The sequence below is a fragment of the Ursus arctos genome, unplaced genomic scaffold, assembly GCF_023065955.2.
Source record: "Ursus arctos isolate Adak ecotype North America unplaced genomic scaffold, UrsArc2.0 scaffold_1, whole genome shotgun sequence".
Lineage (NCBI taxonomy): Eukaryota > Metazoa > Chordata > Mammalia > Carnivora > Ursidae > Ursus > Ursus arctos.
The window spans coordinates 97814877-97833037 of NW_026622763.1; the positions used below are offsets into that span (position 1 = coordinate 97814877).

The 18161-nt window shown below is 43.2% G+C and overlaps 1 protein-coding gene across 5 annotated transcripts in view; it reads left to right on the forward strand.

Annotated features, from left to right (window-relative positions):
* RHBDD1 (rhomboid domain containing 1) overlaps positions 1–18161 on the forward strand; it is a 132940-nt gene that overhangs the window by 58683 nt on the left and 56096 nt on the right. For all 5 annotated transcript variants that reach the window (XR_008956752.1, XM_026491810.4, XM_044381049.3 and 2 more), the window contains 2 exons: positions 11586–11674; positions 14617–14673. Coding sequence is in view for 4 of the 5 variants with exons in the window: in XM_026491810.4 (XP_026347595.1) it covers positions 11586–11674; positions 14617–14673 (146 nt within the window). In the remaining variant the exon portion in view is untranslated. The remainder of the gene's footprint in view (positions 1–11585; positions 11675–14616; positions 14674–18161) is intronic.

The window sequence follows — 18161 nt, forward strand, 5'->3', positions numbered from 1 at the left end:
GCACATCTTCTCAGCTTCCATATACGTACCTGGAACCTACCAGTCGGGATTCTTGGCTGAACACATTAGAAATCAGCTCTGGCAAACCTAACCACAAAAGGACTAATTGGAAGGCTATCACCTTCTAGAATTGTTGAGAATACTGAAGAACTGGGCCAGAAACGCCTAAGAGAACTGGATGGACCCTGGATGCTGCTTCACTGGACTCTCATCACTAGATTCTTCAGATTCAATGCAAAGTGTATCTCATTGTCCAAGGAGAGGCCCTCTGCCTGTGTACAAGCTGTGAGGATGGGAGATGGGGGAATATCTGCCTGCCATAGACCTCCGTTGGAGGTGGGACTGTTTCTTTGACTATGGCAGTGCTCTGAGATGAGCTCATATGGGTCTCATGGCTTCCCCAGGTGTTCAGCCTGGCAGGTTGCATTGCATACACGGATTCTCCTCTGCTGGGCTGTTCTCAGAACTGTGTGGCTGGTGGGGCTGTGCTCCTTGCCTTCTAGGCGTCTGCACAGAGCTGCTGCCGAGCGATCTGTGATATCAAGGGCACGCCCAGGTCTCTGAGTCAGACAGTAGGTGGGGCATTCATAGTCAGAATTTTGATTCAGACCAGATTTAACCACAAGTAGAATTTAATTTTTCTGAAATTACAAGCTAACTTTATGATCCAGTTTTGTTTCCTAGTCTTTGTGTCGGATCTGCAGATTCGGGAATTACCTTAACTCTTTACTGTTGTCATTTTTGGCCATGTGTATATGACTTTCTTGGATATGTGGGTACACTAGCTGAATTATCAGTTTTTTTTTTTAAAGATTTTTTTTTTAATTTATTTATTCGACAGGATAGAGACAACAGCGAGAGAGGGAACACAAGCAGGGGGAGTGGGAGAGGAAGAAGCAGGCTCACAGCAGAGGAGCCCGATGTGGGGCTCGATCCCATAACGCCGGGATCACGCCCTGAGCCGAAGGCAGATGCTTAACCGCTGTGCCACCCAGGCGCCCCTGAATTATCAGGTTTTTATAAGTCCAAAGAACTTGTAAATACTTTGAAGTAAGCTCACATGTTTCCTTGCATGAATTTTAAAAGTTATACTTACTCTCTTGCAGCATTACAGTAGAATATATTATGACCAACTTACCAAGAAGGGAAACAGATGTCACTTCTATGGGTAATCTGTAGGGTAGAGTTTTGCCTATACTCAAAATGTTTTTCTTTTTGGCCCGCTATGGCAGCTGTACTCTCACCATTAGAATTTGAACTTTGGCTTAAGATCAGCAGACCTCAACACATTAAAATCTCCTAGGGAATTAACAAAACCAGAAAATAACCAAACAAAATAACATCAGGGTCCTACTTCCAGAGCAGTTTTGAAGAATTTCTGGGGGTGGGGTCCAAGGAGCTATAACTTTTAAAATCTCTTTGTGAGATTGTCATGTCCAGCCAGGGATGAGAAACAGTGGATGTAGACTCCCCGCAGGCAAGGGCAGCCCATCTGCTCGTGGTGGTGGCTGGGAGGAACATGTAGAAGTCATTTCCACAGTTCACAGTTGAGATCGTTCCCTGCCGCCCTTTCTTCCTTGTGTGTCCCTGTGATAACCCCTGTAAATCGAGGTCACTTATGCCAGTCTCTTCCTGCAATCTCAGAGAGCCCTGCTAGCAAAGGGCCATGGGATTTCCAGGTATCCATACTGCTTTTGCAAACCCCTCCATAAGGCTGAGCTCACAGGAACATCTATTTGCTTCATAACAGTAGCACATGTTAAAATCAGGCTATAAACAATCCAACTTCTCTTTCATTTTATATTTACTTTCTGGAGGTGATGTGCAAATAATCATTCATGTGGTATCCAGAAATATTTTTGTCTATAGTAATAGCAGATGGCAGAGCATTTTTCACGTGCCAAGTTGCATTCACTCTACCACAGTGCAATGTGGAAGTGATCATGGCCTCTTTCAAATATTCTAACTCCCCATGTGCCTTTCAGTCGTGGTGGGAAGTTTTCTTGCATATCAGTTCAATATGTTGTAGATTTACTTGGAATCCTTGGAATTTGTGCATAGTGTAGTCACGTGGGAAGTACTTTGAAAAGAAATATTTTTGAGGCCTAATGAGTAAAGGTCATCAATTCAACAAACATTTAATAAGCATTTGCTGGGTGCTAAGCTAGTGGTTTTCCACTGGGATAGGTGGCTTAGTCCCCAGGAAGGAGTTTGGAAATTTGCTGGGTTGTGCTTTGTTATCATAATGATTAGCGGGGGTGCTACTAGCATTTGGTATGGAGGGGCCAGAAGTCCTAACTGCCCTCCCCCACGCAGGACAGTTCCCTACAAGAATGATCCTACGTAACTCCCCCGGCCCCACATCAGTCGAGAGAACATTTATGTAGGTGAATAAGCTGTTTATGATTATCGGAGCATAAAACCGAACTGTGCTTTTCATATAAACACAAAGATTTGTGTTTTGTTTTTGTTTTGTTTTTTTTGTTTGTTTTCTTTTTTGGCATGGATTTAATATACAATGACTTTTTCCAGGAAAATTGTAAATTGAATTGTAAATGTAACTTAAGGGAAAATTGTACTTGGCTCTTTTTGGAATCAAAAGTTATTTTCCCTCACATAAAATCATGTCACTGATGGAACCCTGCATGTGGTCTTTGAATCACAGAAAGCCCATCTGTATCTGCCTGCATTTATTATTCTCACCTTTATGCAGATCCCTACATTGGGGCAAAGGACCGTTTTCTGTGTCTTCCGGTGGTGGTATATGTAAAATCATTCCTATTATTTCATCCTTTCGCTTGTGAAAATTTTTCCTTGCATTACAGTTGGGGCATTATGTTGAGTTGAGATTGTGTTTGTGTATGTGTCTGTGTTTTAAAAAATATGTGTTTGTAAATTCCATTTTAAGAAAACAGAGGGAGCATTACAAACTGTTGGGGTTTACAGGGGCATTGGGTGTGATGGGGTTGAGAGCCATTAGATTGTGCAGCGGGGCAATGCACATAAATCAGCAGACAAGGAAAGGCCTGGCTGCTAGGCGAATGCAGGGGAAACTTTGCAGGAGCCAGAGGAGCAGCCCCTACCCTGTCCTGTGGGAATGCCCTGGCCAAGAGTGTGATTGTGTGTTTAGGGAGGCCATTTTGCTAGGGCTTAGCTGGGTGAAGTGGAGGGCAAAGGGAATATTACACAAAAAAGTCAAGAAGGACGAAAGCGTAGCTTTTGCCAATGGCTCAACCTTGGGGGGCAGTCGGGCTGGGGGCTGGCTGTAGAGAGTGAAGCCTAAGAGGCAGACAGAGGCACGTGGAGGATGCAACAAGCCTTGCTTGTATTTTATTCTAGAAACACTGGGGAGCTACCTAGAAGCTTATGGATTGGGAGGAGGCCTGCTGGTTAGAGAGAATGCTTGTCACAGCGGTGAACCTGAACCCGGCTAGAGCAGGCGGAGGGGGACTGAGCCAGGGAGAGGCCTGAGCTAAGGCGGTGGCAGCTGGGAGAGCGGGTGAAGGTGCACGTTGGTCCTGACACTGTGTCAGACCCAGGATGCAGTCCCAGGTGGTCTGACTCCGGTTCTGTGTTCTCAAACACTTGCCGGGATTACCCGAGGGGCTGGGGTGCACGTGGGATGGTGCAGAGCAGATGGAGAGAGTTTTGGCACGTGATATCTGCTGAACAGTGACTATGGGAAGTCAGGGACAGGGAGGTCTAGGATGTGTCTGGTCATGCGCAGTGCCTGGCAGGGAAGGAACGCAGGCCTCACTTCTGGAATTACGTTTACTCATGTCCATGCCCCAGTTAAGTGTGTGGGGGGTGCGGAGGGGGTGGTTACTCATTTATTTCGTGTGTAAAATAACACTTATCTGTTGCTTTCGGTTTATTTGGCACACCTTTCATTTAGTTTTGAAAATTTGAGTAACCACAACAGACTCTGAAGAAACCTAGTAATACTGCAGACCTACCGATTTTCATCTGGAGTGCTATTTAAAAACACTTGCTGGTGCCAAATGGGGGAAAGCATTCTTCACGATTTACCCTAACAACAACAAAAATATTTAGATTTGTCCACCACACTGATGAGAGTAATACTGTTTTTTCAATGAGGGCCTTGCCCAATTTCTGTGCCCTTTATATTTGAAACATAATAATGCAGTTACTAAAACACTATTATAAGAAGTTTGGAAAATAGGGGGATGTTTCTTCCCCCCTCCACACACACATACACACACACACACACACACACACACACACTTTATCTGTGCTGTTTTAATGTATTTCCTTTAAATCTTATTTTTAGGGGTGCCTGGGTTGCTCAGTCAGTTAAGCATCTGCCGTCTTCTCAGGTCATGATCCCAGGATCCTGGGATCAAGTCCCACATTGGTCTTGCTCAGAAGGAAGCCTGCTTCTCCCCCTCCCTCTGCCTGCCGCTCACCCTGCTTGTATTCTCTCTCTCTGTCAAATGAATAAATTTTTTAAAAATCTTAAATAAATTTTATTTTTTAGATACGTATATTTGTATGTGTATAATGTGTTTTATGTTGTATACATAAAGATATATTATAGTCAGTATATACAGATATTCCAAAAGTCCAATAAAGTGAGACATGAGAGCAGTATTTTGAACCATTCTTCCCCTCAATTTCTAACTAAATACCCAGCTACCTACTGAATACGATACCAGATGACTTTACTTAGTTGTCTTGCAGGTATATCTCCATAAACACAGCAATACCGAGCCTTGAATTCTCCCCACCCGGCCCTCTCCTCTTCCCAGTCTCCCCCATCCCAGTAACAGGTTCCACTGTCCATCTTGTTGCACAAGCCGGCGGCCTAGATTTCTCCTCTGCCCCCACCCCCTACATGGAGTCCATCCTAGATTTCTCCCCTGCCTGCACCCCCTACTCAGAGTCCTTCTGCAAGTTGTTTTATCTCTGCTGCCAGAATGGACTCTGCCCTGCTCGCTTCTCTCCACCCCTGCTGCGACCAGCCTCTTCCCAGTTGCCATCATTCTCCATCTGAGCTACATTAGCCTCCTTACTGGTCTGCTCCACTGGCCATTCTCGCCCCTCTAGCGTCTGCTCTCCCAGCGGATGGAATAGATCACTTTAAAAAATTCTCCCATTTAAAATTCTTCTGCGGTCTCCTGCTGTACTAGAAAACAACCCAAATTCTTCTCCCTGGCACATAAGGCCTATAGGATCTGGCTCTTGCCCATCTTTCCAAATTCATCTCAGGCCGTAGGATGTCCTTATGCCACCTCACTGTACTCCAGTCACCTAAAAGACACCGGAAGAACTTCCCACGACCCTGAGATCATGACCTGAGCTGAAGGCAGACGCTTAACTGACTGAGCCGCCCAAGTGCCCCATAGGGATGTCACTTTCAGTGGCACTTACGGAGGCATCCCAGACCACTCTAGGAAAAGTAGACTCACTTCCTTATTCTTAGCACAATTTGCAGTTAGAGAGAGTGTGCTTGTGTGCTCCCAACAGATTGGAAGCTCCACGGGGCAGTGACTATGTTTGTCTTATTTATGTGGTAACCAGTCAGTAAATATTTGATGAATGAACGAATGAATGAATGCTACCTTCTTGAACCTGCTCATGAAATTCTCTTGCTGCCAGGCTGAGGGGCATGGAATTGAGAGCTAAGGAATAGCTAGGCATCATCTATTATCTTGGAGGCTCTTTTGTAAACTAGGCTTTTTCTCCCTTTGCAACACCGTTGTTTTTCTCCAGATAGTGTTTGTCTGGGACTCAAGTAAATGTCAGTGGTCAGCTCCCAGCCCTAGGCTGGAGGTTGGTGCCATGTTTAATAAATCAACATGGATACTAGAGGTTGCATGGCCAATATTGCAATGCCTCCCTCGAGAGGGAATAGGATATTGGAAGGGGAATAGTTTTTACTTCTGTAGCCAAAGGTGGCAGGAGGGGTGTGTGCCAGGGAATGTGGTAAAGAGAAAGAACATATAGACCAAGTCTCTCCCAAATTGCCATTGCCAAAGACACATAGTGGCATCGTGGTTGAAGAAAGCATCCAGGACAGAAACCAGACAGTTTAAGAACAGTTTATGTTGGGAAGAAGCAATCCTGTCAAGGTCTTTCCTAGTGGCATGAATGTTCAAAACCTGAAAACTTCTTGCCACATCTTGTTGTAATGCCAGTTTATTAAGACCATTTATTGAGATCCCCAAACAATGAAGAACTTCTGATCAGTGCAGTCCCTGCCTGGTATTAACTGCTTTTATAGGAGGAAATTATGGGACATACGATATAATAGGCCACTTCTAGCTGACGGCCTCTTCCCTTACCTTGTTCTCTTGCCTTGTCTAACACTGTGTCTCCATCAAGTTCTGTCCTTAATGAGGTCGTTTGCTCTGCATACACCATGAGATTATGTCTTAGAGTAATCCATTTTCTGCTTTCTGAGCTATGCCTGAGATGGCAGCTTCTTCAGCTGTGGAAAGAATTTGCCATTTAGCAGAGGAGACCCTTTATAGCTTGTCACAGCTTTCAATCATAGCTTCAGCTTTTGATTCTTTAACAGTGGCACTTGGGAGCAGGAACATTTTGCATAACCACTTAGCTCATCCTTCCAAGTCGCCTCTGAAAGGAGTGAGGAACGGTTTATGCTGGCATGATAGGAAAGAACACTCCGTACCGGTGTTAATAATATCTGCATATAGTTTGCATAACTGAAATCCACAATCATCTTCTTTCCAGCTTTATTGAAATGTATTTGACATGTAACACGCAATAATATCTATAATATCTTCATCTTAGTTTTGCTCCAAAATTACTTTTCTACCATCACTGTCCCTTATAAGTAACGTGTACCAACATTGATGTGATTTGAACTTTCCATTTTTTTTTCTTTTAGGTTTTTTTTTTTTTTTTCTACAAACACGAATCGAGCCCCCATTCTGTGTCCTTGCTACATCTCTGGAGGTCCAGAGAACAAAAAATAATGGCTGAGGGTTTTTCAGAATTGTAGAAAAACATGAGACCTCAGATGGAAAAAGCACAGTGAATCTCAAGGAGGGTAAATAAAATAAATCTATGACTGGAGTGACTGGCGTAATGACAGTGTACCCAAAATACAGAGAAAAGACAGATGAATGACCGTCCAGCTGATATTTCTTAGCAACAGCTCACCGTATACCTATCATTTGAATAGGAGGCTGAAATAAAGACCCTGTCGGACATACAGAGAGTGGCAGAATGTTTTACCCTCAGACTTGAACTGAAAGAATGACTAACAGTCAGACTTGAGCAGGAAGGAAATTGATTCCAGGAGTAGGTTACACCATCACAGAGCCGTGGCGCCTCAGAGAGATTGGGCTCATTAATAACCATCCAAACAAAATGGCTGCCTCTGTCTTAGGATTTGAGGACAAACAAGATGTTTTTCCAACTGAGTGTATAACTACTTAGACTTGGCACTGAGGTTTGGAATTCCCCTGTTGGTGATGAATGATTTTCACTTCAGGCAAGGGTCTGGAATTCAAGCCATCCATGAACGTCTTAAAATGATAGGTGACATATTTTGTGTATGTGTAATTTTTCTGCAGACAGGATTCGTGGCTTTCATCAGACATTTAAAGGGGCTTAGAACCTGAGCAAGTTTAAGAACTCCTGGATCAGGGGCGCCTGGGTGGCACAGTCGTTAAGTGTCTGCCTTCAGCTCAGGGCGTGATCCTGGCGTTCTGGGATCGAGCCCCACATCAGGCTCCTCTGCTGGGAGCCTGCTTCTTCTGCTCCCACTCCCCCTGCTTGTGTTCCCTCTCTCACTGGCTGTCTCTCTGTCAAATAAATAAATAAAATCTTTAAAAAAAAAAAAGAACTCCTGGATCAAGATATTGTCCCCTATCGAAGTGAAATTACATTGTTACTTGCCCTGAAGTTGAGAAACAATGATCTGAATTTGAATATCAGATCTTTGTGGCACTCTTGAGACCCCAGACAAATTATATTTCTTGTCCTTGTAGTCCATCCATGCAGTGCACAACCTGTGTGACTGTACACGGCCACGATGTGTCTGGCCCCTGTGACTGTATCTTACCAGTCACAGTCAGAGTTTGATTATAGCTCTTAGCATTTCTGAAGGGAGTCTCTATTGAGCTATCAGAAGAAATAAAGCTTCTAAGTGACCAATTTTGGGATATAATAATAGGTTTAGTGCTGTTGTTTTGTTAATGGAGAGCATGTTTTCTGTAACACATTGTCCAAGTATGCGGGATGGGGAGGGTGTTGTGTTTAATCACTCTCTCTCCCAGTGAGATTTGATACTAAAACAACTATTAATTGGTGACCATGTATAACTTGTGTTTTTATAATACAATTGTAATGTATGCTAGAAATGTGCATTTTATATGTAATTTTAATTCCACTTCTCACTCCTTCAGTAGTTACTTGTTGAGTGCTAGTGTCCGGCCGTTCACCGCACGGGTAAGGCCATGGTATAGGGTTGAATATGGTGGTGCTGTCCCGGAGGATTACTTTGAAGTAGGATGGAGGGTGGCAGGCCATCACCAAATCCTCAGTCCCAGCCTAGTCAGGTCCAGGGGAAGCCGTGTTCCTGAGAGCCGGCCGCAGGGGATCAGCCTGCAGGTGTAACTCAGAGCAGCGCACACTTGGAGGACAGCAGCGGGCCATCCCGGACGGCACAAACAATTAGGTTATAACTCAACCACGGGCCTCCTCGGACAGCACAAACATCAGAACCCCTTTTTTATGTGTATAGTGATGATCATAATAACATCATCTGCTTCTGAAGCTGTTAACGGTCTTCCTCCAATGCCCAGGCAGGGGGGCCTCCTTGTCGCTCGCAGCACCCCCAGGGGCAAGGATGAAGGGCCCTAATGCTGGGATGGGGGCTCCCTGTCCTGTTGGGAAGGAGACAGTCTTCAGTTCCATTTCCTCTCTGAGGGCACAGGTGTCTCTTAGAGGGCCCAGGAGGTAGTCTGTCAAATGCTTACCAAAGGCACAGAGAAAGTTAATATGCCTCTTCAAATGGGCCCAGATTTCCTTCTTCGTTGGTCGCATCTCCCTTTTTTTGTGTGTAATGTTGAGAAATTCCCAGTTTGGATTGATCAGATCGTAATTTCTTCTTCTTTTAAAAGAAAAACACCCATATAAAGCTTAAATGTAGGGATAAGGATGGCTAGGGTTTTGAGATGGGACTTTTGTGATAATGTAGTCTGGTCTCTGGTCGGCCAGCTTTCCATCCATAGTTATTTGCAATTATATTAGGACAATTAGATTCTAACTCAAACTTCTGCAGGCTCATTTAGAGAGATAAGAAATTCATTTCACTGTATTGTGCTCTAAATTGTAAATGAGGCTCAGGATTGATTGTTTAATAGGTTGGGGTTTTAAATTGAAATTTTCTCCCATGTTATTTTACATCTATATGATTCACCAGAAAAGACTGGTTTAAAAAGTTTAAAAATGTTGATGCTGTTTTATTCGTTTCAGTTTAATCGAGGTTAATATTTTAAAAAATTTGATTCTGGCTTTTTCTTTGTATTCCTCAAACTACCACTTTCTTTGCCATTCCTAGAACTATTTGAAAAGTTTTACGTAGCCTAAAAATAGAATAAAATAAGCACAATTTTATTTTTTTTGGAAAGGCTAAAGAAAAGCACAGTTCATGCTATTCTTCCCTGAAAAATGGGAACCCGGGCATCTGATCCCATGTTTTTATTATCAGGTTACACATACTTTGAGGTAAATATATGTGATGAAAGTGATGGCTCTCTTGAAGGAATGACCGTGTGTGTGAAGCATGTATGTGCATATGCGTGTAAGCCCACGCGCCGTCACTTGCCGTGTGTGTGGACGTTTGCAGGAGCTTGTTTGGGCAACGGTGGGATTGAATTGGCTGATGGAACGAACAGCAGTGCCTTCCCGTCTCTAGAAGGTTGCCTCTAGTCTTTTCTCCGAAGTGTTCCATTGTCTGTTCTTTTCCTGGGATCCAACAGGTCTTTTTGCTAGCTCTAAGACAGGGGGAATGACTCGTGGCTGTCTTGCTTGTGCTTCTCCAGGGCCTTTGCTGCAGGGGGAAGGGAAGTGTGTTGGCTCTGATTCTATGTCTTCTGGGGGGGTGCGGGGACTGAGCATCAGCCCCCAAGCTCTGTCACTGCCGTGGCTCCGTGGTGCTCTAAGTTGAAGATGTAATGGGTTTAACTTACCTTCTGGTCCTGGGAAACTTGGATCATTCATTTAACCCACACTCGAGTGTCTGACCCGTGCCAGGCACAGCCTGAGGAGTGTATAACACATATGTGAAAACCGCAGAATTCACTGTATTCTTGGAGTTTACATCAGCTCCGTAATAACTTTCAGTTGCCCCCACTTCCGGAGTGAGGGTCATTTCCCCAAGCTGTGGAAATATTCACGCACTTGACCTTTCTTTGTTTTTGCTTTTAGCATCTAATGTAGCATAACAGATGAGTAGAAGACATCATTGCTGCCCTCAGGGAATTTGTTAGAGAGAGACAGACATGCCAGCGTATAAACGCATCATGACCCAGCAGGCTGAATACAGGCTATAGGAAATGCAGAACCAATGACTGGGGGAAGGTGGAAGGAAAGAAGGACATGATCTTTGTGACAGGGGTGCCTGCCATTCAGCTCAGCGTTGTGGTCCCCTGTGAGCACGTGGGGCTCTGGCAGTGGGGCGAGGAGATGGGCTTAGTGGGCCATGAGGGTGGAGGGAAGGTATGAGCAAGGCCAGGTGCCCAGAGGCCTGCACCGTAAGCAGATGGGTCACTGAGTGTCCCCAGCTGGCGGTGACATGACATCCCCACTGTTCTGGAACAGCTGACAGCAGAGTGCGGGATGCACTAAGAGCAGGAGCCGGGGGCAGGGAGACGGCGAGGTGATTTTCTTTCATTTATTCTTTTACTCATTCAACAAAGGCTTAGCTGGGGCTTGCCTTGAATTTATAAGCTTGAATTGCCAAGCTTAGGTGCTACTTTAAGAGGAATACAGCCAGTTTAATGCCCTAACTCATCTTTCAGGCTAGAAGTTTACAGTTCTCTTTTTGCTGAGTGACCGAAAGGTACATATGAAGACAACTTTAGGGGAACAGGTGTGGACATCCCAGTCTCTCTCCTCTGCTGGGTTCTCCTGCTCTTTGCCTCACTCGCCAGTGGTGAACAGAAGTGCAGCAGTCTGCTCTGCTACACGGACAGCCAGTGGGTCTCATGGTGGCTGGATCGTTCAAGATGTAATTCAGAGAAAACTGGTTTCATTTACGTTTTGGGATAAGAGCCACAGAGAAAAGCTGGAAGAAACAGAATGGGTTGTCTTGACAAAACACTTCCACTGCTCTGAAGGGGCCAGCCTGCTTCTCCTGGTCAAGGAGGGAAACTGCATCTTAAACACGTGGTGGTTATTCATTGTACCTTTTTTTTTTTAAGGTAGGAAATGTTCTTTGGACAGAGTTAAATGCTGCCCAGCGTAAAGAACATGATGGGAACAAAGCCTGCAGACTGTGACAAATTGACATGCCCCGGACTAATGAGAAGACGGAATGTATCTGCTCAGCAGAACGAATACTCACAAAGGGTCTCCTTCTCTCCTAGGACTTCCTTCGCCGGGCATCTGGCCGGGATTCTTGTTGGACTGATGTACACTCACGGGCCTCTGAAGAAAATCATGGAAAAATGTGCAGGTACAGAACAAAACACCTTTGGCCTGACAACAAGTTAAAAGTTCATTTTAATTTTGACAGAAACAAAGGGAACCCCAGGTTTCCCTGTGGTTCAGCTTAGGAATTCCCTAATAGGCACTTTTTAAACCAAGAGGCAAAGCGGCTGGTGCAGTTCCTTACGCTGCTCCAAAGAAAAGGCGGCAAACTCAAATTGTAAACCTGAAGCGTTCTTAGGAGACAAATAGCAGGATGTTTGCCTTCTGTGAGCATTAACGGTGCTCACAGAAAACTGCGATTTTCTTGAAAATGCAGAGAACTAAAGTCGGTTTAAAATAATGCGTTCTTCTGCAGTAGTCCACGAATTAATATATGTGCAAGGCAGAGTTAGAAAAGAAAAGCAAATCTGTACTGAAGTGCTAGGCCTGTATGTGAAAGAAGTCAGAATGACTTAGGTTCTGGGCGGGCAAGATCATACTGTGCATTGACCAGACCGAGTCTGCTATTGCTTGAAGCATGGCTCCTGCCTGTAAAAGTTTTGTTGTTGGTTGTTTTGTTCTGTTTGGCTTTTTTCCCTGTCAAATTGATGCTCAATGAAAATACTTTATTTTATTTAGAAATATATGAATTTTTTAGCCCTCTTAATTTAAAATGCTATACTGGCTTTGACTTATAGGAAAACTATTTTGCAAACACTTGTTTTATAGACCCTGTGAGTTCCAATATTTCATCTTTTATTCATGGGAAATCTTCTGAGACTATTTTACCTTTCCTTGAACCATAAATAATTTGTTTTCACAGTTTGTGCCGATGACTGGTATTCTTGAGAACCATATAATATTCATGATATTAGAAAGCTTTCCAGGCACTGTGCTGCCATCTTTATTAGCAGGCTGTGTTCACTTTCAGATGATTTTTACAGGCTGTGTTGCATCTAAATACATTCCCATTTTCCTACATTTGCTTATTACTGTGTTTTCAACGAGTGTGCTTGGAGGAGGCAGCGGGAACTGCATTTATTGAAAATGTCCAGTTCCATTATATTTTTGATACAACTTAATTATGGAAATCTAGTAATGAGATTTGTTGCCCAAATGCTCTCAGTACGAATAAAGGGAAAGAAATGATTCTTGGGAGTTTAATGTTTTCTTTCATTTTCTATGTGTGTCTGAAGTTGAAGTGGTTTGTAAAGCTTTCTGCAGACGTTTTACGGAATTTAGGGAAATATTTTGATTTTAAAGAGGATTTTCCCCACAATTATACCGTTTACACTCTTAGCTTTCCTTCTTAAAACCTTGCCTATCTTCTGTGGAGACTGACTTTTTACATCGTGTTGTTTTCAAAGTAATCCAATAGAAAATTAGACATGAAAAGTTGAAACAAACACTCAGTGCTATTTACACATAGCCTGCAATCTCTCTGCCTCCCCCCCTCCCCGGGGAAGCTGGAGAAGGTTCTAGAGTGACCTGAGAATTGAGGCGACACAGGAACCCTGTGGAAAAGAGCCAGGGGTGTGAAGCTGCTGTTCGACAGCTCCTGGAGAAAAGCAGCCTCGACTGAGGGTTTGCCTCTTGCTCGCACCCTTGCTCCCTTCCTTCAGCAGGGCTGAACTGACTGTCCTACTGCCCTTCTAGGGACGGAGGGAGAAGAGTAAGAGCCATGGCTCCCCTAACAGTCTTTCTGGGGGCAAGTCCTCTGAATAGCCAGAGCATCTCTACTGGGACAGGGTCCCCAAAGCCCAAGCTCAGTACCTTGCAAGGCAAAGACCCTTTTAGGTCAACAGGAATCTCTCAGGAACTGCAGAAAGAATTGAACAGTTTCAAGGTTCCCCACATTCTGTTCCCTAAAGGGCTAGCCCCAAACAAAAGGGAGTTTATTTTAACAGTTGTTTAGAAATCATGTGAAATGACCTTGGCTTTGTTATAAGGAACCTCCTAATTGTTTGGAAGGATCATCAGTTACTTATGGCTCTTTTGTTCCATTGGTTGATGTGTCTGTTTTTATGCCAGTACCATGCTGTTTTGATTACTGTGGCTTTGTAATACAGATTGAAGTAGGGAAGCATTGGGATGGCTGCTATCAGAAAGACAGGAGATAACAAGCATTGGTGAGGATTTGGAGAAAAGGAAACCCTTGTGTACTTTTGGCGAGAATGTGAATTGGTACAGCCATTGTGGGACACAGTATGGAGGTTCCTCAAAGAATTAGAGCTACCTTATGATACAGCAATCCCACTTCTGAGTATATATCCAAAGGGAAGTGAAATCAGTGTCTCAAAGAAATATTCACACTCCTGTGTTCATTACAGCATTATTCACAGTAGCCAAGAGAGGGTGAACGTCCATCAGATAAATGGATAAAGAAGATGTGGAGAGAGACAGAGAGAGTGTGTGTGTGTAATGGATTTATTCAGCTATAAAATGAAAGAAATTCTGTTTGTGACAAAATGGATGAACCGGGAAGACATCATGCTAAGTGAAATAAATCAGACAGAGAAAAACCAATACTATATGATCTCACTTATATGCGGAATCTAAAAAAGGTGAACTCAGAATCAGAGAGAGTCCAACAGTGGTTGCCAGGGGCCGGGGACATGGCAGAAATGGGGAGATGTTGGCAAAGGGTACAAACTTCTAGTTATAAGATGAATAAATTACGGGGGTCTAATGTATAGTATGGTGACCACAGTTAATAATACGGTCTTGTATACTTGAAATTTACTGAGAGTAGATCTTATATTTACACATGCACAATATGGTAACTATGTGAGGCAATAGGTGTATTAATTAACTTGATTGTCATAATCATTTCATATGTTTGTGTATATCAAATCATTGTGTGATCTACCTTTTAAGAATTCATGTTACACAACCAGAATACATGCGACTTTTTGTCAGTCAGACCTCAATAAAGCTGGGGTGGGGGAGTCCTTAAGGCTGCAATTAAAATACGTTTCCTTCATTTAGGCATTTCTTCCTCCAATATGCATTATCCTGGACAGCAGTACCCCTTTAACAGTTCAGGTAAGCACTTTATTTCATTTAATACATTTTATCTTCAAAAATCATGGTGTTTGCCACCATCAATCCGCTTCTGGGTAATACCAGCTCACGCTGTCGGAGAGTCGTCTGCACGTATGTACTTGTGCCGCTAACGTGCCTGAAAGCTAGATGGAGCCAGAGCCCAGGGAGCATATTTGGTGACCTGGTAGAGCAGGCCAGGGAAGGAGGTAACTCTGGCTTGAAAATACTGTGTGGTTGATATGGGGTCTCTCAGGGTAAGATTCAGATCAGACCTGGGTCCCTTGGTTCTCATTCTGCAAGTCCAGACTGCCTGCTGAGTGTTAGAAGTCAGTTTTTGATCTACGATTTTCTGCATTCCACCCCACCTACACATTCAGGAAGAATTGTGTCTAACCTCAGAGGCTAAGATGGGCATTCCTCTAGTAGTTAATACCATGTGACTTAAAAGTATATATTTTTTCTAGATGTCTTTGCAAATACGCAGAAGGGACTTCCTGTCCAAGCATCTGCCCTGTTTTAGACAAAGGCCCTTAGATTCCATGGTGGGGAGGCTGCCCTACAGCTCCCAGGGCCAGTTAGAGAAGCCATAGGCTATGGAAGTCTGAGTGTCTTTTATAGTTGTTAATTGGAGAACGCCTTGATCCCTCTGGCATTTGTTTTTAAGGCCTTTAAGGTGGGTCTAAAGTAACTTTTATTCTAAGGTTAATTCTGTGCTGCTATGAGGTGTCACTTTTCTGGGATTTCTCTTGAATGGTCTGGTCAGCAAGGACTCTGTTCTGGTTGGTTGGAAAGCGAAGGTCTCCCAGCCCCACCCGAGCTCCCGGAATTATTCAGCTCTTCGTCATTCTTTGCCTGGTCCCGTGGCATTTCACGCACACATGCGTGGCTTAATAATTCAACAAAAACTCCAGGCAACCCACGCAGTTAGTTTTCTCCTTTGCTATTCTCTGCCCTGCAAATATCAGCTCCGCTCAAGGAGTCTGTTGCACCTGCTCGTGTCCCCTGTCCCTATACCACAGTCTAGAAAGTACCTCCAGGCACCTTTTCCCTTCTCTCAAGGTTCAAAATCTTGTATTGCCTGTTACACAATGTCTGAAAACATTCGTTTCATACATGTTCTCCAGTTTTCTACCTGATTGTGGTGAAAGGGCTAGTTCAGTCCTGGTCACTCCTTGCTGGCAGAGGTAGAGGTCCAGTTGTGCAGGAGTGTGATGCTTCCAGTGCTCAGCCTGAGAGGGAGGAGTGGGGCTGCAGTTAGTGGAAGTTATTCAGAGGAAGTGGGGCGCAGGGTCTTGAATGAGTAAGTGGAAGTTAAGGAAAGTGATGGGGAGGAAAGGGCTTTTCAGTCTTTTATTCAAGGGCCTGTTTGAGATTATCCAGAATGTGCTGGAGTGCCACTGAAGGATTTAGTCAGTGGAGTGATCCTAATGGGGTTACATTCAAGCTGTTTGTGATGTGGTTATAAAGGCTTGGATTGTGATTATCAATCCTGGCCGTATATATGAATCACCTAAGGAGGTTTTTTGTGTGTGTTTGTTTTTTAAATATATCCATGTCTTGAATTCATCCTAGACCAGTTAAATCAGAATGAAGATGGAGACAGGGACTTAGACTTTTTTTTTTTTAAGCTTCCCAGGTGATTTTAATGAGATCAAGAAAAAAAAATCATAGGCCTAGATGATGGGGTTTACCTAGGCTTGGGGGCCCCAGAAGGGAATACTGTTGATGCCCCAAGAAAAGCTTCACTTCTGAGGCTTTTGCCTCTGCTAATTTGAATGATTAAAACACTAGAATTGTGGTCTTGGTGCAGGAGAGGAATAGTTGTTGGACAATGCCAGCTCACCTAAAGGGTGATGATTAGTTATTGACTAAGCTGATAAATACACTCATTTGGAAGAGCGTCTATTCCTATTGGTTGTCGGTCCTGGAGACCAGTTTACACTGACTTAAGTATAACAGCTATTTTGGCCCACGGGACTAGGAAGAGGTGGGTTGGACAGGAAGACCAAATCGGTTCTCTCTCCCATTGTGATTTCTCACTTCTTATTGACTTGATTCTCTCTACTTCACAGGGAACATGGCCCCTGACACCTGGAAGTTGGTTGAGGATAAAGGGCTTTTCGTCTGGTTGATTTATTAAATCCCCAAAAGTAACAGGGATGTTCCTCTGGACAAAGAGAATAAGAACATACCTGTGCACAGGCATGCCGTAAACTGTCACAGATTCCCTAGTGCTAATGTCCTGTGTGACAGCTGGGAAGCTCAATCTAGAAATGTTAAGTCATTTGGCTAACGTCATACAAATAGTGATAAAACCAGGACCGAAAATGCAACTCACTGATTCCTAGCCTCTGTTTTGTCTGTATTACAGAGATAGGAGATGGCCATTCTCTTGATTTATCCTTACGAAATAGGGCAGTTCCCCATATTGTCTTTTCTTTCCTTTTTTTTTTTTTTGCATTTATTTAAAAAAAAAAAAGTAAAAAGGGAAAAACATCCTTTCCTCCTTCACATGTGGGCATAAGTCTAGCAGACACAGACCACAGAATTAAAGGCAAAAATAGAAGTCCCTTTTACCTTTCTCTCTTATCCCCTGTAAGATTACCATATTTATATTCCTTCCTCTGAAGTGACTGGATTTCTTCAAAAGCAGAGCTGCATAAGGCCAGGTGGCCATGCTAATGGTCATCTAGGGAACTTGTATGAGAGCATGTGTATCTTACAAGTAATGATTTATTCTTAGTATGGCCGTCCTTAGCTAGTAGAGTCTTTATAGGTCAAAGAACCTCATGAATGTTTAAAAAGCTGTTACCAATTTTTCTAATCTTGGTGGTGTTTCTTGATCTCTTTTGCCATGAAATCCTGGTATGTGTATAAAGAACAGATGGAGTAGTTAATAGAATAATGATAACCAGAATTTCTTTTACTACAGAGCCAAAGTATAGAGCTACAAAAGAATATTAAACTGCGATTCATCGCAGGATATAATTTAAACTTATTTGTCTTAAGTGTTTGATTGTTGGGTTTTTCCAGCCATGTTTATTATGAAGATTTAAAATATCTGATTGGGCCAGTGGAACAGCTGAGGAAAGTTTTTTGTCCTAGGAGACCTGCTCTCATTATAATAGATATTGATAGGAGTTTTAGTCTTCTTGATGATTTATGACTGATGATATAGAACCTTTAACCACACTAGTCTTTTTGACTTAACACACTGAAGCTTTCCCTTTTTTCCCCCATGTTTTGTCTGACAAGTACCAAATTAGATTTTATAATATTCAGATGTTTAAAGTTGTAGACATTATTTCATTAAGGCCATGGTGGGTTATTTTTAAAATAAGAAATAACGTGAAAAAAAATGTTTTTCTATGTCAAGAAAATATTTCCTCAAATTGTAGCAAATTTACCTGGCAATTGAAACTCTATAGATATATGCAGTATTTCTGATATCTGCATGGATAGGCATTCAGAGCTTTGGGGTTGTTTTG